The sequence below is a fragment of the Nylanderia fulva genome, unplaced genomic scaffold (assembly GCF_048542155.1).
Source record: "Nylanderia fulva isolate GAGA-0341 unplaced genomic scaffold, ASM4854215v1 Scaffold7, whole genome shotgun sequence".
NCBI classification, from domain to species: Eukaryota; Metazoa; Arthropoda; class Insecta; order Hymenoptera; family Formicidae; genus Nylanderia; species Nylanderia fulva.
In genome coordinates this window covers 306,345-331,878 of record NW_028190807.1, presented here as the reverse complement: position 1 = coordinate 331,878, position 25,534 = coordinate 306,345, and the positions used below count along the sequence as shown (strand labels likewise).

Sequence of the window (25,534 nt, the reverse complement as noted above, 5' to 3'; positions counted from 1 at the left end):
GATAGGTAGTATAGATGGACGTACACTACGCGGACGTGGTGTCCAAGTAAAAAAAAAACTATAAGAACGAGATCACCCCGTGATCACGACGCTCCGTGTTTGCACATCGTCCATGCGAGTAAAAAGTTGGAACTCTCTGGTCGAAAGTGAGAGAGAGAGGAAGGAAAAATCAGCGATCCTCGATAAGCTTGGACAATACGTGATACGGAGGAATTAATCCCTTAGGCATAACGAAATAGATAGAACTTCATAACCGCCAGAAGGGATAATTTCACGATAAAACATATTATATTATTCCTAAAATTTACTAATATCTATTAATTGTAAGATGTAAAACCTAGAAATCCAAATTCCTATAAAGATCTAGAAAGAGCAAGGTTGGATCTATTAAGCCTAATGCTAGAGAGAGAGAGGCTTCAAACTAAATCCAAACACTTAGCTAACTATAAGAGTGAGGATATACAAAGGATCTTATTATATTACTCCTATTTGCTAATATCTACTAATTGTAAAATATAAAACCTAGAAATACAAATTCCTATAAAAACTTAGAAAGAACAAGATTGGATCTATTAAGCCAAATGCTAGGCTCCAAACTAAATCCAAACACTTAGCTAACTACAAGAGTAAGAAGATACAAAGAATCTTATTATATCACTCCTAAAATTTGCTAATGTCCTAAACCCTTAAAACCTAGAAAGTGTAAGGTTGGATCTATTAAACCTGATGCTACGTTTTAAACTGAATCCAAACACTTAGCTAACTACAAGAGTGAGGAGATACAAAGAATGTTATTATATTACTCCTAAAATTTGCTAATATCTACTAATGGTAAGATACAAAACCTAGGAATCCTATAAAGACCTAGAAAGTGCAAGGTCGGGTTTATAAGCCTAATGCTAGACTCCAAACTGAATCCAAACACTTAGTTAACTACAAGAGTGAGGAGATACAAAGGATCTAAGTGTTATCGTGATCCAAGCGTCGTCAAGGACGTAATAGTACCGCTCCGTATCACTATATATACTACCACTACTACTATTCCTAATTAATTGTAAAAATAAAGAAAGACTCCCAATTGAAGGAATTACAGTAAAAGGAATGAAATAAACAGAGGGCACATTTGTGTAAAGGCAGAAATGGCAAATTTTATTGACTGATCGTAGCGATCTTGCGGACTGGCTGGTACAAGATTAGTCTGGCAGGATCTGTTGATGGCTCAATGGAGGTGGCTCGGTGGTTCTTCCGCTGCGTCCAGTCACATATCGGTGAGAAATGGCGAGTGAGACGGGGTTTGCCGAAAGGTGGCTAGGATGACTATAGAAAGACCCCTTCAGTGAAGAGCGATGATTGGGCCCGGATGAGTGGCGTAGGCAAGCGGGCCATGGGCGACGACTGCGGGAGCAGCGACGACTGGTGCTGCAGCGACAACCGGTGCGGTCTTGAGGATCGGGGCGCTGTAGGCGAGCGGAGCTGCGGCCACGAGCGGACTCTTCACGGACACTTTGTACGTGTTGGCGTAGCTGGTGGCGACCGGGAGGGTGTGGGCCACCGCGACCGGGGCCGCGACGACCGGGGCCGCGTGGAGGGCTGGCGCGGCCAGGTAGCCGGGTTCAGGCGCAGCCATGGCGCAGGCCAGCAGAGCGAAGAGTGCGACGAACTTGTACATGTTGATCGTTGCGTGCGGAGTGTGCTTCGGTACTTCGGAGCTGAGTGCTGCTGAAGAGCGAATGGTGCCTGGACACGGCGTCTAGGACCCCTTATATCCGCCGGGACTGACCTCTCCCACCTTTTCTCACAGCGAGCCGGGCCTCCGGCGCAGACACCCGGTCCCTCCGGCGATTCCTGTTGCCTTCCTCGTGTCCGTTGCCCGCGCTCGCGCATCGTCGCTCCTCTGATGCTCGTTTTTTTTCGCTCGTCCCGGTTCGCACTGCCAAGGACTTACCGTTTGGGCCCTTCACCCGCGTAGCCTCGATCGTAGTATCGAGTTGTCGATCATCTCGTTTTGTCTCTCCCGAGAAGGACGCGCGAGGTGCGCTCGCGAAAGGGTGATTATCGATATATGGCTTTATCTCTTCTTTGTTTGCGCGAGCTGCAGGTTCAATGACATAGACCTCTAGACTATCGATCATCAGATTCTACGCTCGCGGGACGACCGGAACAATCGTGCACGATTATTCAGCGATTTTTGAGTACATATTTGCCGGGCCTAAAATATGACCTCAAAATTACGCCTCGAGCAACAACGGACCAGGCTTCTATCACTTCCTCGATTAATTCTTGATTATGTATGGAGATTGGTGGCATTGATAGGCGTTTAATTGATGGTATCAATTAGAGGAAACGTATTACACGGAGGCAATTTTGTTAACGAGTTTTCGTTAACGAATTGTTGTTAATAATTTATTATCTTCGAAATTTGTGTTTATATTCGGTTAATAATATTTGTACAATTAAAACGTATCAAATTGTATATTAAAATATACATTAATATTTCAAGTTATGAATATTGTTTATTTTGTTATATTGTTCATATATAATTATATGTGTATTAAAATATTTATATATAAATTATATGTATGTGATGTCTGTGTCATGAAAACTGGTAAAATCACACAGTTAAAATTGTTCATCCGTTCGCGCAAAGGACGCTTTCAGGTTGTTTACCCTGACTTTGGTCATTTAGGAGGTAACGCGCGCGCTTCTTTTCCTCTTTGTACTTTACCCCATTTTAATACTTGTGAATTACAACGATTTACGAGCTGGGTCGCCTTGCTAGCGGGTTTCTCTCCCGGCAGTTGGGCGGTTTTGTTCTGCACGTATACGTTGTTTTAATAAACATATATATATATATATATATATATATATATATATTTCCACAATATATAACAACTCCTCTCTCGAAACTTTTTTACTCGCAGCTCTTCAGACTGAAAAGTTTTTGCAAAATTATCTACGATTACTCGGGAATAAATACATAAGAGATTATAAATAATTACAGAGACTGACAAAAAAATTTAATAACTCTAATCAGAGTAGATGTTTGTGTTATCGATTTTCGACTACAAAAACATGCAATGCCGCTGTCCGAATTGGTCCATCACGTTTTATAGTTATTTTGAATTTTAAGATGAGAAATTAGCGATTTAGAGGAAAAATGTATAAAATGTCATTAAATCAATGTGACTTATTAAAACAAAAATTTTTTAAATATTTTCTTATATTAAAATTTAATAAACATTTTTTCATTCTAAAAAATTTGTTGCAGTTATTTTCAAATTATTTTTTTAAATAATTATATTTTATTAAATAGAGTATCTAATAACATTAAAATCTGATTGTTTATTTTTATTAATCTTATCAAATATATGAAATATATTACCTACTTTTCTATTCACTATATTCTTAACATACAAACATTTTGCTATTTGTGAGACAATTTAATATTTTTTGCTAATAAAAAATCAATGCGTAAATCAAATCACATTTACCTACTTTTTATTATTTTAATGACAGTGATTTATTATACATTTTTTACCTGGAAATTGCTGAATTCTCATCTTAAAATTTAAAATAATTTTAAAACCTGCTCTCTCTTTCTTTCTCTGGCAAAAATTATATATATATATCAATTTTTCACATCAAATTAAATCACATTTACTTCCTTTTTATTATTTTAGTGACAGTGATCTATTATACATTTTTTACCTGTAAATTGTTAAATTCTCATCTTAAAATTCAAAATAATTTTAAAATCTGCTCTCTTTTTCTTTCTCTGGCAAAATTATATATATATCAATTTTTAATTTTTATATAAAATTTATGAACCGATTGTTTTTCGTTCTTTTTTCTTGTAAAAAAATGTTTTTGTACATTTTCGAAAATTTTCTATAAAATTCGTCTCTTTTTTATCTAAATAATTTTTTAATAATTTTTCTGTTTCTCTCAATATATATTTTCCACGATAAATGATCCAATAACGCAGATTGAATGCCTACGTACGTACGATAGAACCAGAATCGCGGAGAAACAGATCGCGGGGATGAGGTGAGAGTGGGAGGAGAAGCAGGAGGCATTGTGACACAAGTCGCGAAAGTAGATGCTCGACTTGCACAATTTCGTGCAACGCACTTCGCATACGACAACACGTAACATTGTGTGCGTGTATGTGTGTCCTTTTCTCTGCGCTTGTGCGTTTACGCAGATTGTCACGTCTTTGCGCAATGACACATCGACAATGACAATGCGTGACAGCTTGCACTGACGAAAATCGCAGGCAACTCGGCTGCGACAGCGGATTCCTAGACGTAACATTGACTAGTTTCTCTATTCGCAATCGTAAACATGTGCGTGGCATAAAATACGCGTCGTTACACAAGATGCATCCTCTCTTTTGGTGTCTCTTTCTGTTTCTTTTTTTTTTTGTCAACCTCTGAAAATTGATAAGTTGCGACATGTGTCAGGCTGACATATTAAAATTTCACAATGACGTGTTCCCCGTAATATATTTGATCGTAATCTATAATGTATACGGCTCTATAGATTTTATGAATATATATATGTACACGTATTTAATTTGTTATGAAATTAATGAATTATTAATTTATTTTCGCGATCACAAGCATTATGAAATTATTTAACATACAGGCAAAGCACATTGTTGTATTAATTCCATATATAGTACATTATTTTCTCCATTGAAGAGCTAGTCTATATTATCGGCCCAACGTGCATTATTGTTGAAAGAAATAACTGATAATAATCGAAAATTATATAATATTCTATTCTTTTTTTTTTTTAAACGGTCTCTACAAACAATTTCGCCGAATCCGGAAGATCTTGGCCCCACGTGACGCAGCCGCTTTTGAATCGCGAAGTGGAACTTGTTTTTTCCTCGCAAAAAAAGATTATTTAAAAAAATAGTCAAGGAATGGATCAAACAACAAAAAAAGCCTGTTTTTTTGCGATAAGAAAATTTTTGATGCTATAAAGAAATTTGCCCCTATGCAAACGGTCCACCCTTAAGGGGGAGCTGACTAGGTTTGTTTTATCGACAAATATTATTTTAACATTTAACTCTTTATTGGCTATACAGAATGAAAAATCCTTTACTATATAGAATTAAAGTGTTCGTCATAACAAATCTGAGCGTAATAATATATGTATATAAAAAAAACCAAGAAAACTAAATATAGTAATTACAGTTTTTCTATTGATCTTTTGTATTGGGTCAATCTAATCTAAATGATAAGAAAACTGTAATTATTAAACTTTCTTGATTTTTTTAATATGTACATATAATAGCCCAGATTTGTTATTACCCTAATACCACACCATATCCGAAAGACATTCGGAAGATATCCAAAGGATATCCAGAGAACATTCGAACATCCTTAGGATGTTCTTCGTCTTCAGGATGTGTGCTGTTTAGGGTACGAATACTTTAATTCTAGTAAAGAATTTTTCATTCCGCATAGCTATAATAAAAAATTAAATAAAATTAATATTTGCCGATACCGCGCCCCTGAACGCGGCAACCCGTTCATCGGCTACGTCGCTCACGCAGCATCTCCGGTTGCCTGCTTAGCTCGCGCAGCATCCCCCATCGCAACATCCTTGAGTCGCTTACGCCGCATCAGCTGTCAGCTGCATCCGCTGAGAGGATGCGGGACACTTCCTCGAAGAGGACGGGACCAATTTTCCATCGACTGATCGTCTGGAGCAGCTTTTTGGAGGAATTGTACCTTCTTTTTAATTTATTATGTATTTTGTTATAATTTATTATACAAGCACTCACACATACATACAGAGAGAGATAGAAAGAGGGAGAGATAATAATAAATTAATATTTTATATTAATATTGCACGCAGTTCTCTGTTTATTGTACCATGTACGTACATTGCGTGTCTACATTGAGTTATTACCGAATGATTATCGGCATGATAACAGGCATTGACGCGTCCGAAACGAAATATATGCGTTTCATCGAACGGAAAGTAATCCTCTTACAGTACTTTAGGACCTCAAAGGGAATATTTTATAATGTCGGCCTACGCCGAAACGCTCAAATTACGCGTAAAGCTAAATGCGTTCATACATAAGTCAGGAAGCCTCTCTGTTACAGTCTCGTGTTTTTTACGTAATTTCATTTTTATTCCAAATTCGTCATTCCTTTTTTTTAGCAGACTGCGTTGATTCGACTGACAGATCGAAAGACAGATTTTTTAAATATTTTCGTAAAAAAAATCGCGTAGACCAATCTCGATGTAGTATTTTAACTCCTGTTTTTAATAGAGATCCACAATATTTTTGACGCAAAAAATATTTTTACTCGTTGCACCTCTGTCTCTCTTGGGAGATAATTCCACAAAAAAAAAAGAAAAATACGTTGCTATAAAACGCGTAGTTTGATACTAGCAGAAATATAAAAACAACGTAGATCTATGGATGGAAATAAATTATTCGAGAATAATATAAGCGCGCAAGAGAATATATATATATATATATATATATATATATATATATATGTATATATTTAGGATGAGTTTAATGTAGTCTTCTAACTATATAATCAATAAAGCGCGTGCACATTTAATAAGGAGGATTTATCACGCGTGTATCTCTAGCTAACAATAAGAGTTTGCGAGATCGACACGAGGCCTCACGACACCCGCCTGTAGAAAGTTAAAGCGACCTTCCCTCGCGAATAACTCACATAACTCCTCTATACGCAGTAACGCCCATCGCTCATCGTAGGGACGTCACTCAAATTCTCTTACTTCGCGATCCCAAAATAAACCCGGTCGTGGCAGTTTGTTATTACGCAACGCGAGCGCTCTTATTACAACCTGTATGCACAAGCTCTCTGCACGTTAATTGACTGACAGTGCATCCATATCACATGCACGAAAATTGAAACGATGTTATGTACCGTAGGAATGAGATCAAGTTCAACATGTATTTAAAAATGCAAGACGAATCCACTCGATCAAGTCGAATCCGATCCATCATTTTATTTTCTAGGATTCGAAGAATAACAATAAAAAATGATATTTCATACATTGTATTTACTAAGTATTCGAATCTAGAACAGAATATAGAACATTCTGTATTTGAATTTTAGATTGAGTACCTGCAAGGTTTAAAATAGTACTTACAAATACTTTCGCAAAAAACATTTTCATAAAAAAGCACTCATATAAGTATTCATAAAAGGTACTTATAAAAGTATTCATAAAAATACTCATATAAGTACTCATAAAAGTGCTCATACACATATAAGCACTCATAGAAAAGTACTCATAAAAGTATTCATAAAAGTACTCATATAAATACTCATAAAAATTGGAACATATTTGATTCAGGATTATTTGAATGTACTTAGATGTATTGCTCTTATTTTTTGAGGTACTTATTAAAGAGTTTGAATCAATTTCATTCATTTCAGATTCGGGTCTATTCGAAGAATTTTTTTGTATAATTATATAGAAATAGTTCTAAGCCACGCAAATAAATTCAAACCTACTTATAAGATTCCATCACTATTTACCACACTGCAGTTACATTCGCTTTACAATGAGAATTATACGAGGCATTAATTTAATTAATCGACATCCGTGGGAGAAACTGATGGAAAGATTACATCGCTCCATCTTACAATAGACATTATACTTTTCGATAAAATATTCATTAGTATATCTTAAGACGCATCTGCAATCCTAAGTAGGAAATTATATGATATTTCAATTACGAAATATATATTTCTGCAGAAATATGCGAAAAGACAGAAATACTTTTTATAATACGTTATCTTTTGTGCATTGTGACAATATAATTTAAAAATATTTACACTCAATATTCATCAAATCTTGACATGTTTTTTAATCAACAAATGGATACCCAGGTATCCAAAGCAACTTTAAATGTCAAACATATGTACTTCTCTCCATCTAAAATAAAATACAAAGAGCCTTTATACTCGGAATTTCTAAAATATAACAAGAAAAAATATTCGACCAGTAGCTGATATAAAAAAATTACCAATGCGCAGTTGATGAAAAAAATATATACGTTGACAAAAGAATTTTTTCTTTAATTACCTTTAATTAACTTTAATTATCCTCAATTATTTGTTTAATTAAGAAAATTAGTATTGTGCGACAAGTATTGTATAAGGAAGTGTCTCGCGATTTCCGGCTGACCTTATTCGAATCACTAGTTTCGGAAAATGGAGCACGGTCGTTTTTCTACGGTTTTCGCTTACGAGGAACTCCATTGTCGTTTTTCCGGCGGATTTTATACCTCGAGGATATATAATTTCTCGAACTCTCTCGACTCCTTTTGTCGATTTACGAAAACGAGTCGCCGTTACATGGGCGGAGTCTGTGAGACGACGACCCTGCTCCAATAAATCTGGAGCACGATCGCGTGCAACGATATAAGTGAGAAAGTAAATAAATGAGTAAGCGAGACTGTCCGCGGCCCGAGCCCTCGACGTTGTAATATTTCACAAATTTCGCCACCGTGCCCGATCCGATGACGAAGAAGAATGAGAGAGAGAGAGAAGCGCGCAAGCACGAGTGCGCGCGCTCTCAACATTTTTAATATATAAGTTATAACACGACCGCGCCGAATGCGTCCTTTTTTTATGATAAATTTTCTCGTCAATTTAAAGTCCATTTTCCCCTGGACGTGAATGTCGAGGGCCCGACAGTTTTTAAATAATTAACGTAAAAACGAAAGCCTTTTTTCCAAACTAAGCCTCGGAAGAGCTAATAATTAACAAAGTTATGTTTTTCAATTAATTTCAGATGCATTTTGCTTTAATTGAATTTTTTAAGACTTTAAGTAATACAATTAATAATGTAAATAAAAATAATAATAAATATTTATAAAATAAATAAATAAAAAATAATTTAAACAAAATTTCTAATTTGAAAAATATGTAATATTTTAAGATTTTAAGTAGTAGAATAATTTAAATAAAAGCTAATAAAAAAAATGAATAAATAAAAAATAAAAATTTAAATAAAATTTATAATTTAAGAGTAATTTTAATCTTAAAAATACGTAATATTAAAAAAAATCTCGTGTCTATTTAAATTGAAACAAATAAATTTCAATTGAGTAAAAAAGGTTTGCTGGATTTAAGACATCCTGTATTTTCGTAGGCGCAAATTAAATTCATGCGAAACGAGAACGCATAATTCGCCGAGTGTCGCTTTTATCGATCTACCTTGGACAGAGATGTTGACTTTAAAGAAGTCGAATCGTTTTGCAAACAATTTGCACGCGCGTGTCTTGTCACGTACATCAAGTTAATCGTCCGGCCTTGCCTTTATTAAGACGAGAAATTTTATCTTTGACACATTGAAGATATGCATATCTCTTTGTGTCTAAATAAATTTACACATGTGTAATTAAATGTTATTTCAAGTATCCGATTAAGCTATAATCAATCATCGATTCAAATATATATTTCAACTCTAAATATTATTTATTTTAATATTATTTATTATTTATCTTATATTATTATTTATATAATATTATTTAATTATTATGTATCAATTTTATGAATAATTCCGAAATATTATTGCTAAAAAAAGAGAATTACAAATTCGGGAGATTATTTAAGAACTCTTCAACGTCTCTTCATAAAGTATTTCCGAAAATATATTATAGCAATATTTTTTCGAGTATCATTACACGAGATCAGATATTGTAAGGCGATAAGACGCCAATTTTAATGAGGCGAGTGCGTGTTATGTAAAGCGTTAGTGCGTTATTACATAAAATCGAGAAATTAAAATGACGCCAAAGTAAAAGGATCAAAACGATCTGATGATCGTCGATTGGGATAAACAAAGTTCGCGATTGCCTCGCCTTAGCCTTGATCTACTCTTTAAGCCTCGCTTCTTCCTCACGCTCGTGCGAACGCACTTGCTCCTCCTCTTCACCTTGTGCAATATCTCTTTCTGCTGAAACGATGAACGAATGAATGGTCTATGACGGAATGTATATAAAAGCCTCTGCAACGATCCTCAGTCTTCGGTCAGTCGTGACGGAAGACCTTTTTGCGGATGTAAGTAGCGATGGGATCAAATACATTACACTTAAGTAGGTTCATGAGTACTCTCTATCATCACTTCGAAGAGAAAACAATAGTTTTAGGTAGATTCTAACCTGGACAGCTATTATATGTATCTATTGTTGATTAAGAAACGTTTCTGATCGGGATAATTTTGTTTTTCGTTATTTACCCCTAACGACATTCAAATAAATTCTCAGCATGAATATTCATAATAGGAAAATAGCTTCCTAGGTCTAGATTGATTCCAAGAACAGTACTTGCAAGTATGTTCAAACTTGGACCAAATACGTTTAAATTTTTTATGAGTGCTTATATGTACTTTTGACTACTTTTGAGTACTTTATGAGTACTTAAGAGCACTTATAAGCGCTTATGAGTACTTATAAGTATTCATGAGTACTTTTTAGTACTTGTGAGCACTTATAAGCGCTCATGAGTACTTATAAGTATTCATGAGTACTTTTTAGTACTTATGAATACCTATGAGTGCTTGTGAGTACTAATAAAATATGTATACATATGTATGTGTAACAAGTATCGTAAATACGTTTTTTGTTAGAGTTTGAGTACTACTTGCAAAAAATCTATTCTTTATGACAGAAAGTATTCATAAGTACTACTTATATATTTCTTATATTTTCGAACCTTGCAGCTACGTCATCTAAAATTCGAATAACTATTCTAGGTTCTAGTATTTCACAAAATACAGTATATGAAATATTATTTCTCGATAGTATTATTCGAATCCTAGAAAATGGAACGGATTTCTAAGCATACATTCGAACTTAATCCCATCTCTAAGTGTAAGATATCAATCAGTATCTCGTAAACTTGAGTCGCTGATATCGTATCAGCAATCGCGGAAACGAGAATCATAGATATGCAAGGATAAGAGATACAATCGGGGGAAAAAAATACGCAACATCAAATAATATTAACATTTAAACGCGCAGAGTATCAAGGCTTCGAATAACCGGACGACATAAATATCTAGCAAGAATAGCAAGATATTCATTTTTTAATCCTTGCAACTCGTCCTTGGGACGATCTAAAAGCGATCTAGACAGCGAGACACACGTCTTACGTCACGCTTTTAGCTCCCGTCATTCGGTATCGTGAAGAAATCAAGACAATGTAAAAGATGAAGACACATATATTATATATCGTAAACGTCATTGTATACATAGCCGATGATCAAGTTTGCGGCCAGCTGTGTGTCCGATGGCCGTCCACTCGTCGACAAAGGTAACTCCTCGAAGACCTCGCTTCGGATGACTCCTCGCTATCAGTGATAGTATCCACCGTATCCGTATCCGTGGCCGTATCCGTGGCCGTAGCCGAGTCCGTAAGACCCGTAACCATAAGATCCAAGACCATAGCCAAGCCCGTGGCCGTAGCCCAGACTATTGTGCAGGTAGGTGACCGATGGTGATACGCTATATACCGGTGGCGTCGCGTAACTTGGGGCATAAGCCACCTTCGTGTAAGCAGGTGCGGTGTATGGTATCACTTTGGCGATGGCAGGTGCAACGGCAAGCTTAGTGACGGTCGGAGCAACTGCGACCTAAGAGAGAAAGAGAAGGAAAAATAATATTAAAGTAATAATTTAAATAATAATTATTAAAAAATTAATAATATAAAGTAATATAAATTATATATAATATAAAAAACATAATTAATATAAAGAAATTATTATTATTATTAAAATATTTTATATAATATTTATAATGTAAAATGTCCCATTTTAAATGACGTATTGCTATATATTTGTTTGAAAACCAAGTTTGCCATCAAAAAATGTTCCGTACAAAAGTTGTAAGATTTCGAGAATGAAGTTCTATCGCAAGCATAGTCTTATTCCAGGTGAAGGCATTCTTGAGGTCACCATTATTTTTTTAAACTGAATTAATATGTATATATGTATGACAAAATATATATAGAAGAAAGTGTGCTAAATCATATCTCTACTGTATTTCTTAAACAGAATGCCGCAATATTTGTTTCCTTCTCAGGCGATCTGTTGATAAGTGTTGTTCATAATAAATTTATATTGTGTGATTTTCATGTAATATTTGATGCCTAAATTATTGCATTGAAAAAGATAAGCAATTAAACTTAGGGTATTATGAAAACATTTTTTCATCATTTTTAATAAAGTATGTGAAAACGTTGAAAAATCGACAAAGTGTTTTAAGATTATTTTTTTACTCACAAATTTGACAATTCAAAGTTCGGTAAATTGTACCACTACTTTTTTCCTATATCTTACTGGTACGATTTATTAAATTAATATAAAATTAATTTTTTTACTTTAGAAATTAATTTTTTTCTTTATGTTTAGATAAATGACTAAAAAAATATTATCAAAGTTGATAATTATATTGAGATAATACTTATAAATATTTTTATGTTATACAAAAAGTATTTTTGTCAAATTTTTGAAGAGAATTAATGATTATGAATATGACATTCTTCTATACAGGGTGTCTCAAAATTCGCGAATTATCTCTCCCATTAGGCAGATTTCTGGTATCATTTGGAGATGATTTTTCCTCTCCATGATTTGGAGGTGAAAATATCGAGAAAAGCCATAATTTTTTGCATGTTTCTAATTTTTGTCATTGTGTATCTTTATAACTAAGCAAATTAAAATTTTTTTAAAGTAAACTCTACTTGAAATTAATTGAAGAATATGGTTTTGTTAATTATTTTATTTCTACAAGACTTAGTTTGCGAGAAACCTTTTATTTTCAAATGAGGAAAAATCGTCTCGAAATAATCCCAGAAATCTGTCATCAACAGATGATACGCAAATTTCGGGACACTTTATATATGTTTTGTTGCAGACTGAAAACTTTTATAGAAAATGAAACTTCATTCTTGTTACAATTTTTTGATTTTATCGTTAGAGGTACGATTTAAAAACTCATGGGTACAATTTAAATCATACCATATACTTTTTTTTTAATTTCTATGATTTACAATAATAAATTTGTGTTAATGTTTAGCGTTTACAAAAAACTATAATTTCAAAATTCATCAGTTCTAATGCAATTTTAATATTTATCTTGAAGAATACGATTTAGCATACATTTTCCCTTATAAGTATAAAGAATAAAAATTAAATTAAATATAATATATATAGAATATATATAATAAATACAATTAAACATGCAAAAATAAAAATACTCGATTAATCACGACCATCATATATCATTACGTCCGTTTGACAAATTTTATTTATTTACCCAAAACGACCGCAAAAAGCGCGGATAAATTTCATTCCGAGCGTATTTATAATTTCACGCAAGAGCAGGTTTGCGTGAATTACGAGCGAATAAGAGCCCCGGAATCTTCTTCTGGCTGGCGGCCAGCTCGCTTTTACGCTGATAATCCTCGACTCCGTGTCGTAACGTCCGGTTAACACGTTGCACCCATTCAGGCGGGAAGAAGTGGAGGCAAGCTTACCTTGTACGTATTGGCGTAACTGGTCGCAACTGGAGCGTGTGCGTATGTGACCGCAGGTGCGATCGCCGCCACTCCATGACCTAAGCCGTAGCCGCCGTAGCCGCTACCGTAGCCGTAACCGCCGTAGCCGTAGAGACCCCCGTAACCGGAGTAAAGACCGCCGGCGGACGCGTAGGCGACGGTGGCGAGAAGAAGGATCTGCGAAGCAGGAGATACGTGTATGAAAAATGTCTCTTGGACTCTTCCCTTTTCAGGGGATCCTAGGAACGCACCGTTTTATCGATCAAATTCAGCACTTTTGCGCACCCTTTTCTTCTTTTTATTGGTTCAATGGAATAATAAATGCTCTTCCATGGTTAAAGTATATTGTATATATGTATATATAAAAACGAAACGCAGACCTATACCGATTTTAGAAAATTTTTTTATTAAAAAATTAAAACAACTTTTTTTTTGTTTTTTAATATCGAAAATGTTTTATCGATAAAACTTCATTTTTGCGCACCTTGTTTTTTTTTATTGATTGAATAGAATAATAAATGCTTTTCCATAATTAAAGTATACATAGAGAAACAAAGTACGAACCTACCGATTTTATGTTAAATAAAAAAAAATTTTTTTTAATTAAAAAATTAAAAAATTGAAAATGTTTGTTCTTTAAAATCAAAAATGATGTTTTATCGATGGCGACGAGAGGATGAGAGGGAAATACTTTATATATAAGAGATGTATTTTTATGCTTTGCTTCGCAAAATTACATACACGAGAAGTTGAAAAAAAAAATATTTTTATGTATATTTATCTCTTTGTGCACGGAAAGTGGGTGTGTCAGAGATTTGTGCAGTGAATATGTTTTCTTTTAAGTTTTTTTTCTTTCTCAAGCTGACTGAACAAACCGAACAGCAGTGAAAAAATATAAACGTGGCAACTATTAATATTGGAAAAATGTGGCACCAGAGAATTATATATTATAATTATATATAATTATCTTATTCATTTTAAATTTATAGAAGGGAGAATTATAATATTTTCACCATGTATAAAAAATAGAGATAAGTAAAATATATATTATATAGAATAATAAAAAATAAAAAAAAAAATATATATATATATATATATATATATATATATATAAAATATAGATATATGTCAAAAATATAGACATATAAGCACATAAAAATGCAATATAAATAAATTATAATAGAAAAACATTTAAATGGTTTTTTTGATGCGGCACCAGAGAATTATATATGCATTCATTTTAAATTTATAGAAGGGAGACTTATTTTCACTATGTATAAAAATATGAATACATAAATAAGTAAAATATATAGAATAAAAAAAATATAAAATATAAATATATGTAAAAAATATAGACATTTAAACACATAAAAATACAATATAAATAAATTATAATAGAAAAACATTTAAATGGTTTTTCTTATTAAAGTTACCCTATTGATGGCAGAGATTCTTGGGATTATTTGGAAATGATTTTTCCTCAGTGAAAATGTCAAGGCACCAATAATTTTCAAGTAATAAGCGATTGAAAATAAAGAATTTTTCGCAAACTAAGCCTTGTGAAAATAAAATATTAACAAAACTACATTCTTCAGTTAATTTTTGGCTGAATTTAATTTAAGGTTTAGTTACAAAGATATATGATGGCAATTGGGAGCTTATATTGTAAAAAATGATGACCTCTATCAACATTTTTGAGGAAAAATTATTTTCAAATAATCTTAGGAATCTCCCATTAACGGGTGATCTGAGTTACCCTGTATATATATATGTATGTACAATATAAAATATATAATAATATTATATATATAAATATATAAAAATATATAAATATATAAATATAAAAAATATAAAAATATAAATATAAAAATATGTAATAATATACGTTGTGGCGATTACATCGTCACATACTTCCCTGAAATTAATAGCAAAAACACGTATATAAATACGGACATACATACATACGAACACTGACTAATAAACACAAATAAAATATAACAGACGAGACGAAAGACGAAAAACATCGAGACGTAACAGAAAAGAAATAAACGGATAGAACATTTTCGAAGCCTATCGAAGGTGAATTTTTAAGGGAACGATAGGAAGAGCGTTTGACATGCGAAGATTCCGCTACCGACAGTCGCCGCGTACAGTCGCACGTTTGTTAATCCGCACGAACTTTATATATCTCTGTACAGATATCGAAAAGATTGTTCTTAAAATATATTTAGTGTTAACCATAAATCCTCTCTCACAATTATTTGAATTCCCGTCTCGTATCGACGCGTCCAAGTAATCGCGACGCGCGTATATAACCAAAACGTATATTATTATATAATATATATGTGCATATAATACATAGAAAAATATAAAAATTCCCCTTGAGAAATTTCTGTGTTAGATTATTATAAATGACAAGATGCAAAGTTTCTAAGCGAACAATTCACGTCGTTTGCGCATAGCCTTCGGCTTTATTTACGCACATCCAGGGTGATTTCAACCGCGTATCTATTCATACGATATGAATGAAACGAGCGTATTCCAGCGTGATAAAATCGCGCCCGCGGCAGCAAGTAAAGTTCATAGCAAATGTTACCGTGGATCGTCCGTGCATTTCTCACGATATTGCAAGTTGATTCTATCTCTCTCTCTTTTTCTCTCTCTTTCTTTCCTTCTCTATCTACAGTCTGAAATAAATCTAATCTTTAGATAAAAGCAATATTACAAAAAACGCCAATTGTTGTTTTCGAAATATAAATGTTTCATAAATCTCGCAATAAATTATATATATATATATACATATATAGGAAAAAGTATGCTACATCGTACCCCTTAGGTAAATATTAAAATTGCAATAAAACTATCAAAGAAATTACACAATTTTTTTATTTATTTGAAACTATATAGTTCTTTGTCAACGCTAAACATTAATATAAATTTATCATTCTTTCATATCATAAATTAAAAATAAAAAAGGGTATTTAATATGATTTATAATATCTGGTTTGATAAATTGTATCCATGAATTTTAACGTACCTCTAACTATAAAATTTAAAAAATATAAAAATAAAGTTACATTTTCTAAAAAAATTCTTAAAATTTAAAAAAATGGTAATATAATTCACAATACTTGGTTTGGTAAATTATATTCATGAATTTTAAATCGTATTTCTAACTATAAAATTAAAAAAATATAATGCAAAAAAGTTACATTTTCTACAAAATTCTCAGTCTGCAATAAAACATATTTACAAGAATGTCACATTTATAATTATAAGTTTTCTTCAAAAATAGAACAAAAATACTTTTTGTATTATACAAAATTATAAATATAAGTGAATATAATTAATTATCTCAATATAATTATAAAATTTGAAAATATTTTCTTCAATTATCCCCATCTGAATATAAAGAGAAAAACTTAATATAATAAAAAAATTTTTTTATAAAGAAATAATTTTAAAACATTTTGCCGATTTTTCAACGCTTCCATATACAAGATTAAATAAGATAAAAAAATGCTTAAGCACGAGGTACCAAAAGAAATATTACGGCATTTCAGCTGCGATATACAAATCTTAAAATATTTTAACTCAATTTATACAATGTAACATACTTTCCCCTATACAAATATATATTTCTCTCAACTGAAATTTCGTCCTCGAAAACAATGTTTTCTTTTAATATAAACGAGAGAGCGGAGGAAAATTCCAGAAAGAGATTTGCAAAAAGAGAATATATAGAGAGAGCCCGGAAAAATATCCCAAAATATTCTCTAGACACTCGTCTCATCCGGGAAAAATCGCGCCCCGATATCTACACATGTGAGAACACAGAGTCTACGCTTCTCCGCCTGGGGCGCCACTTTATACTCACCAGTTTGAACATGATGTTGCTCTAACGCACTCTGCGATGTCTCTTGTCGGTGCTGCGGACTGACTATACACATCTCGCGTACCCCGGCTAGATCACTTATATATCCCCGGCGGATTGTTTTTGCTCGGGGAACGAAAGAGAGAAAGAGATACGGAAAAAAGGCTTCCCTACCAATAATGGCGAATTTGTGGGTATAGGTGGGTATAGGTAAACGGCGTAATGTTGTGTCGGGTGACAGGTGGGGTGGGTCACCTAGATCCTAGAATCCTTTGCGGATGACTCGGCAGCGGTCATTCGTGTGAAGGACAAATCTATTATCGGCCGAGCGGGAAAAAAAAAGAAAGAAAAGTATAAGTATCGGTTGTTCCGATTCGCAGCGTGAGAAAAAGCGCGTTTGCGCCACCTTGAGCGCAGTTTCGCGCGCGAACGAGCGGGAAATGAGGGAGGAAAGGGAAGAAATAGAGATTTGTAATGTAGACCTAAACTTCCAGTTTTTTTTTATACTTCTATGACTGTCGTATATAGGTTTAGCATAACTGAACAAATATATATACGCATGGAAATACCATGTCGGATTCTCTGGCCAATTTGGAGGCGACTTTTCTTCAGCGAAAATGTCGAGGGAGGTCATCAATTTTTGAATGTTCTCCATGTTTGCCGTCGTGTATCTTTGGAACTAAATCTTAAATTCGTGTAAACTCTACCTGAAGTTTAGTTTGCGAGAAGCTCTTCTCTTCCAATCATTTAACTTAAAAATTTATAATCATAATTATAATAATCAAAATTAATAATTAATCTTAAAAATAAAAAAAAAATATTAGTGCCTCGACATGTTAACTGAAGAATAATCGTCTCCAAATTGGTCAGAAAATTTAATAATATATCTATAACATTATATAGATGATCATCTAGATGAAATTTTAGCATCACCTTATCTTTATATAGTTAATAAAATAATGTATTATCTATATCTATATCTGTATCTTAGATAAAAAAAAGTATTATCTTTACTAAATTATCTAGAATAATTTTCAAATAATTTTGGTTTAGAATCATAGCACATAAAAATATTTAAATAGTCAAACTTAAGCAGTAAGCGATAAAAATTTATAAATAAAAATATGAATACATATATTTTTATATCCTTTTTATAATTTACATTTTTTTTAACTGTGCTTAAATAAGCAGTCTTAAACATTATTATCTAGATGAATCACTATATAATTTTATCTTTTATCTATGTAGATATATTTAAAACAAAATTATCTCTTTATCTTATTTAAGATAAATTTACATATTTTCGTCTCATCTTTACTTAGTTAATTTTAAAATTATCTAAGCACAACACTGTAACTAAATTATTAAATTAAAATTTTATTAAAATAAACTCTACCTGAAATTAATTGAAAAATGTAATTTTGTTAATATTTTAACTCTAAAGTTTAGTTTGCGAGAAACCCTTCTTTTTCTTAATAATTTATAACTTGAAAATTATTGGTGTCTCGACATTTTCACTGAGGAAAAACCGTCCCCAAATGATCCCAGGAATCTGCCATTAACATTTTATATTTCTTTTCAATTACATGCGGTATATATTTATTTCGTTTTCTCTGCATTTATCTTTAGCTTATTTATATTTACCCATTCAGAGAGCCAGAGAGAAAGAGAGAAAAAGAGAGATGAATATTTCAAATTATATAAAAATATTTCTTTCTTCCCCCTTTTTCTCTCATTCTTCTTTTCCTCTCCTCTCTCTCTCTCTCTGTCTCCTTTTTCTTTTTTTTCTATAAAAAAGGAAAAATGAAGAAAAGAGCAAGAGCAAAAAAAAATAAATATTTTTATAATTATATAAAATATAATAAAATATTTTTATAATTATATTTAAGATATATAAAAATATTTTTATAATTATATAAAATATATAAAAATATTTGTATAATTTATAAAACATATAAAAATATTTTTATAATTACATAAAATATATAAAAATATTTTTTATAATTATATATAAAATTCTCTTTTCTCTCCCTTTTATTCTTCAAGAGTGGAAAGAGAAAATGAAAGGAAGGAAAGATAGAGAAGGAGAGAGAGAGAGAGAGAGAGGTTTTTCTTCTCTGTTGTCCCTTCTCTTGCATTCTCTCTTCCCTTCACACACATGCACTCTCAATCGCGCTTTCTGTAATTATTCGCGCGTCTATGATCTCGCCGGTGCTCCGCGAAGCGTGAACAGAGCAACATGATGGGAACCTCGACCGATCGAATGTGGAACGCGATGGTGATACTCGAAGAAGAGAGATATTCATCTTCTCCTTTTATATTGTCTCGCGCAATTTTCCCCTCATTATTGTTCCCTTCGTTCATATATATTACGTCGCTTCGCTTTGCAATTTTTTTCTTATCATCTATTTTGCGTGCGTGATGTATAAATTTATTTTTTTAAATTTTATTTTAATTTATTTTATTTTATTTTATTTTATTTTTTTATATATGCGGTTTATTTTTATCCTATCTCTTTTTCTTTTTTATAAATCGAGAGAACATGCAACTTCCTAGATTTCTTATTATACTTGTTACGCGATATTATTATCGCGCGTTTTATATTTTTATTTACATCGCGTTACGTGCATCCATACATCTATCTCTCTGCTCTCCTTGCATAAATGCAAATCGCTTCGCATCGATCCCGATACTTCCGCGATTCCTTGGGAATGAGTGGGTGTGTCGACGCAAAGTGCCGGCTTCCGGGATGAGAAATGAATAAAATCGCATAATAATGCGACGCGCTATTCCTCAGTTTATAACTAATGTATATACACGCGGTGTTTATACACATATCGGTTCGATTATTCATAGAATCCACGTGCGCGGAATCCGCGAGATAATAATAAACAGATATCGCGCGTGATATATATATATATGAGAAAGAAGGAAGAACAAAATAGAGGCTGAGCACTTGATTAATCGCGAAACAAACGTTTTTATATATGTACCACTCTTTCCTCGCTCGCTTCATTCAATGTCGTATTATATATATGTAGCCGCAACAGCCTTGCCTGGTCGCAGCGGATTATCTTCGTCCTTATTGCGGCTCTCGCTTTTATACACGTCACCTCCGTTGTATACAACGTCGCGTAAACAAAGCGAACGTGAAAAATTTCCGCATGATCCGCGTTTATCATCCACTGTCTTGCCTTTTCAATAAAGTATGGCCCCATATGTCATACCTACGCTTATATCTTTCGCCCGTCTAAGAAACGCTCACTTCCGCGCTTCCGTGGATCGTTATTTTGCAAACTAAAACAACAATTCTATTCTGCTTAGCAATTATATATTTATATTTCTTTTATTTTATATAAATATATATCCCTATAATGGCACATATCCAAAAGATATTCAGAGGATATCCAGAGAACATCTTCAGGATGTTTTCTGAATGACTTCGGGATATGCTGTTAGAGATATATACATTTATTTTTAATGTATATATTTTATATATACTTTTTTTATATACATATATATACACTTATATATATACATATATATACACATATATAATATAAGAATGTCTCTTCCAGCAGCAGTCTTTATAAATTCTCTGACCCATTTGCTTTAATAAAAATTTCTATACATAGATGATGAAAATTTTATATTCTTAGACATTGAAACGTTTTTAAAAAAATTGTAAAAAATTACAAAATGTATAAAATTTTATAAAAGTTAAATTTGCAGAAATAATTTTCAGCTGATTTTATTTATATATATTTGGAACTGAACGCGCAATTTGCCATATATCCTCCGCCAGTTCGATGGTTTTCGTTGCACCTTTTTTGCACGTACACAACCATTTGTATCCAACCCTAATGGCTTACGAATGCAATTAACTCGGCTGCGCGTCTCTGCGATATTTGCCCTTACGTGTGTATCCTTACGAAGTATGTGCCTAGCTCGATCGCGAATTGGGGCTAACGAAGATAAATATCGGCGAAGATATATCGTAAGCGAGCTAAAACATTACGACGCACGTACGATATATACATATATACATACGGGGTGTTTACGAAATACTTGGATAAACTTCTAGGGCGTAGAGGTATTCCTCGCGTCAGAATAAATAAAAAAGTTTATATATACCTGTAAAAAATAAGTGGTTTCAAAGTTATGGTGAAACAAAGTTTATCTTAACGTGGTTATTAAATAATCATAAGAAATATCCAAAATGGCCGCCATTTGATTGAAGATAGTTATTAATATGATGGAGTAAGATATATATGGAAATAACCTATAACCTTCGTAGAGTATGGATTGTAGAATTGTTTTAAAGGTTCTCATATGATTTTGTATAACAAGCATAATTAATAATTGACATATTTTCGTTATCAATAGATTAAATATACACTAGACGTTTTAAATATCTCCATAAATAGAAACATTTAACTATATCTTTAATCAAATGGCAGCCATTGAGATAGTGATATGATAAAGTAAAAGTAAGATATGGAAGTTATAATTAAATTATTTCCTATAATTAAATTATTTCCTTTATAGAGTAAGGATTGTAGAATTGTTTCAAAGGTTTCCATATGATTTCGTATAACAAAAGCATAATTAATAATTAACATCTCTTTCTTATCAATAAGTTAAATACACTAGATGTTTTCCATGTCTTCATAGATAGAAAAATCTAGATATGTCTTCATAATCAAATGACAGCCATTTTGAGTGAAGTGTTTATTTATGACATTATTAAACGTCAAAATAATGGACAAACTTTTAGAGAGCCTATTATCCTCGCCTCAAAATAAAAAAAAAGGTTTATATGTATCCATAATCATCCAGGTAGCAAATTGACGTCATTAAACATCAATTTGCTACCTGGATGATTATGATCATTACATGTCAACTGTTAGTTGACATCATTTTTGACGTTTGATGACGTCAATTTGCTACCTGGATGATTATGGGTACATATAAACCTTTTTTTTATTTTGAGGCGAGGATAATAGTCTCTCTAAAAATTTGTCCAAGTATTTTTTAAACACCCTTTGTATATGCACACATTGTATACGCGAGTTCTTTACATGAAACGCAAAATGTCGCTGCAAGACAAACGGTTCGCTGTCTCGGAACCCGCGGGCGATCGATTTTTACAAGACGGCCGACCAAGAGTGGAAAGAGAGAGAGTAAAATGCACAGTCGAGCGACGATGCACAATGCAACGGACGAAGATACATATGTGTATATATATATATATATATATATATATATATATATATATATATATATATATACACTGGCCTCGAAAAGGATCGAATCCGTGAACCTCCGCGTGCGGATCCTCTGTACGTTTTATGTGATACATTGCCATACACATTTTTTATTTATCTTGCTTATCGGAAAACTTGTCAGCATCTAGCGTTGTCGAATAAGTTCTCTTCTCGCTTATTCTATCGAGGACGACGACGATAAGCGGCTGTGAAACCGCTCGTAAACACGTCCTTCTTTGATAGAAGAAGAGACGGTATCGCGCACATCGAGAAAGATATTGAAGATCAAGTTCTATATGTCAATATATATGTACTTAAAACCTCGAGTCTAATCCAACAATCAAGCTACACTTTCTACGATTCGAATAATAATATAATTATAAGAAATAATATTTCATATATATTGTGTATTTAAAAAGTACTGAAATTTAGAACAATATTATATTCGAATTTTAGATTAAGTGTTCTATCTTACCCAAACATTTATTTACTATATCATATACAGAATATAATTTCCAACTAACACTTACATATTTTTTATTAAAAACAATTATGAGTTTTCTTTACAGCAATTGATTCCTCTCATTATTTTTTGCATAAAAGTATGAAAGATAAGATGACCGAAAAATGAACATTTGATAAGATACTTTATTATAGTTTATGTAAAATTATATCAATTGTGCGTTGCCTGTATCTTATCCTTATAATCTTTTATGCAAAATATTGCGAAGAATTTATATAAAAAAAAATTATAATAGTTTTATTTCGAAAAACTCTAGATTGACCTTCAAATGACCTTGAAAAACAATTTTAATTAAAATTCAGTTATTAACTTTTTTCTACCTCAAAATAAACAATTACGTGCTCACAAAAGAGTCGATTATTTTTTGTTCATTGTCTACTTGGAAATACTTAGTTTTTTTACAGTATTGTCTAATCTAATTAGAATTTAAAACCATGAAAATTCGAACCTACTCGTAAGATACTTAACCCCGCCATGCCATTTCTTTCCCTCTCTCTCTTATATATAATTGCGCCTAGTTGTTTGCGACCGGGGTCATTAAGGAAGACCGCCGCGAAATCTGGAGAAACACGGTAAGCGGAAACTGGAACAGCGTAATCTAAATCCCGAGTTTATTAATGCGCCTGCATTATTATCATTAGTCATTTCCCGTCGTGGACCACACGTTGCTCGGCAAAGTGTCCAGATCCTCTCATCCACCCCTCGCATGTGCTTAATTCCGTCATGGTTACGTAAACGCCCTCGCGATAGAGATAGATGGGTGTGGACGAATAATTCTCTGAGAAGAAGCTTGTTTCCAATCTCTCGTCTCAAGACTCCACATTCTCCAGAGATTACAAAGCCTTTATTAACCCTTCGGTCGGTGATCAAATACCCAGGTAGCAAGTATACGTCATTTTGACGTTTAATGACGTCAGTTTGCTATTTATTGAGATACACAATAATTAAGTTTCATTTTTTAGGATTTGAATAACAGCCATCAATAAGATTTCGTTTATCATATTTGCGAATAGTAATCCAATCTAGAACATTCAAGTAGCAAACTGATGTCATTAAGAGGATGCCGGATGATGTTTTTACCGACCGAATGCGAGAATATTTAGTTTTTTTTATATAACTTTTTATTGACTATACTGATCAATAAATCCTTTTCCACGATTAAAGTACTTATAAAAATGGACCGCGCTAGCTATGTTTACATATATATAAATTATATAAAAATCAAAAAATACAGTTTTGTTATCGGCTTCTTTGTGTCAGTTCGTAATAATACTTATTTAATAAAAAAGTTCTGCAGTTTGTCTGTGCATGAAATATAGTATACGCGGTAAGGATAATATGAAGAATTATTAATAAACGATTAAAAGTGAGATTGCAAGTCTAATAAAAAAGTTATATATTAAAAACATTTTTACGCGTATGTGTTGTATACGTGCATATGTTTAGATATGTGTGATGCTAACCTATCGGAGTTCGGCCGTCGCTCCGTTTGTGTTCAACAATTCTTTTATAGCAAACTGACGTCGTTAGACGTCAAAATGATGTCAATTTGTTACTTGGCTAATTCTTCACCTTTTCATCGATATATGGATACCCGGTACCAAAATTGTGTTCGACAATTTTTTATAGCAAACTGACGTCATTAAATTTTATATTACACATAAGTAATCTCCAATTTTGAGAATAAAATTTAGAAAATAAAATAAAATTCTTCTTTCTCGGACATGAATGTAGAACTGATTCGAAAACGAAGATGGGAGGCGTTCAGGGATGCGTGACGTCGCACGGCTTAATTAAATCATGTTTCTCGCGCATGCAATTATTATCGCCGATAACAATCGTTCTCGATCGAGTCTCGAGATTACGGTCAGCTGGAAGAATATCGGCATCAGCAAAATGGTCGATGATGCCGGACGTGACGTATACGAGCCACTGGCGCGATTTATTACGGCGCGTTATCGCGGCGTCCAGGATTGTAAAAGAATTGCTCCCGGGGTTGCGTGGAAGAATGGAGCGTCCCGAAATAAATCGTACGATTTTTAGCGTCGGCCAAACGGACCGTATCGTTACGCGTGCGTAATAAATTGCGAGCTTAATAAAGATAATCGTGCGAAACGCGCATTAAACGCTTACATATATATACACACACACGGTAAACTGTATAAAATTAAAATACAAATAGGAAATAGAGGGCAGACAGATAAAATTTAATTGCGAAATATAACGAATGCGCTGAATGAACAATAACATTGCAAATATATCGTTCTTCGCTCTTTACAAATGTGGGAAA

General features: G+C 32.9%; 2 protein-coding genes across 2 annotated transcripts; both read right to left on the bottom strand.

Annotated features, from left to right (window-relative positions):
• Positions 1-1,122: 1,122 nt before the first annotated feature.
• LOC114940798 (uncharacterized) lies at positions 1,123-1,715 on the bottom strand. The gene has a single exon (XM_029315544.1). It carries the CDS (start codon positions 1,667-1,669, stop codon positions 1,334-1,336), a length of 336 nt encoding a protein of 111 aa, XP_029171377.1. The 5' UTR covers positions 1,670-1,715; the 3' UTR covers positions 1,123-1,333.
• Positions 1,716-11,226: 9,511 nt separating this feature from the next.
• On the bottom strand, positions 11,227-17,542 carry LOC114940794 (uncharacterized). Its single transcript, XM_029315541.2, has 3 exons — positions 17,458-17,542; positions 13,560-13,757; positions 11,227-11,655 (listed from the first exon to the last, which is right to left on the bottom strand). The coding sequence occupies exons 1-3, from the start codon at positions 17,467-17,469 to the stop codon at positions 11,377-11,379; spliced, it is 489 nt and encodes a 162-aa protein (XP_029171374.1). The 5' UTR covers positions 17,470-17,542; the 3' UTR covers positions 11,227-11,376.
• Positions 17,543-25,534: the final 7,992 nt, after the last annotated feature.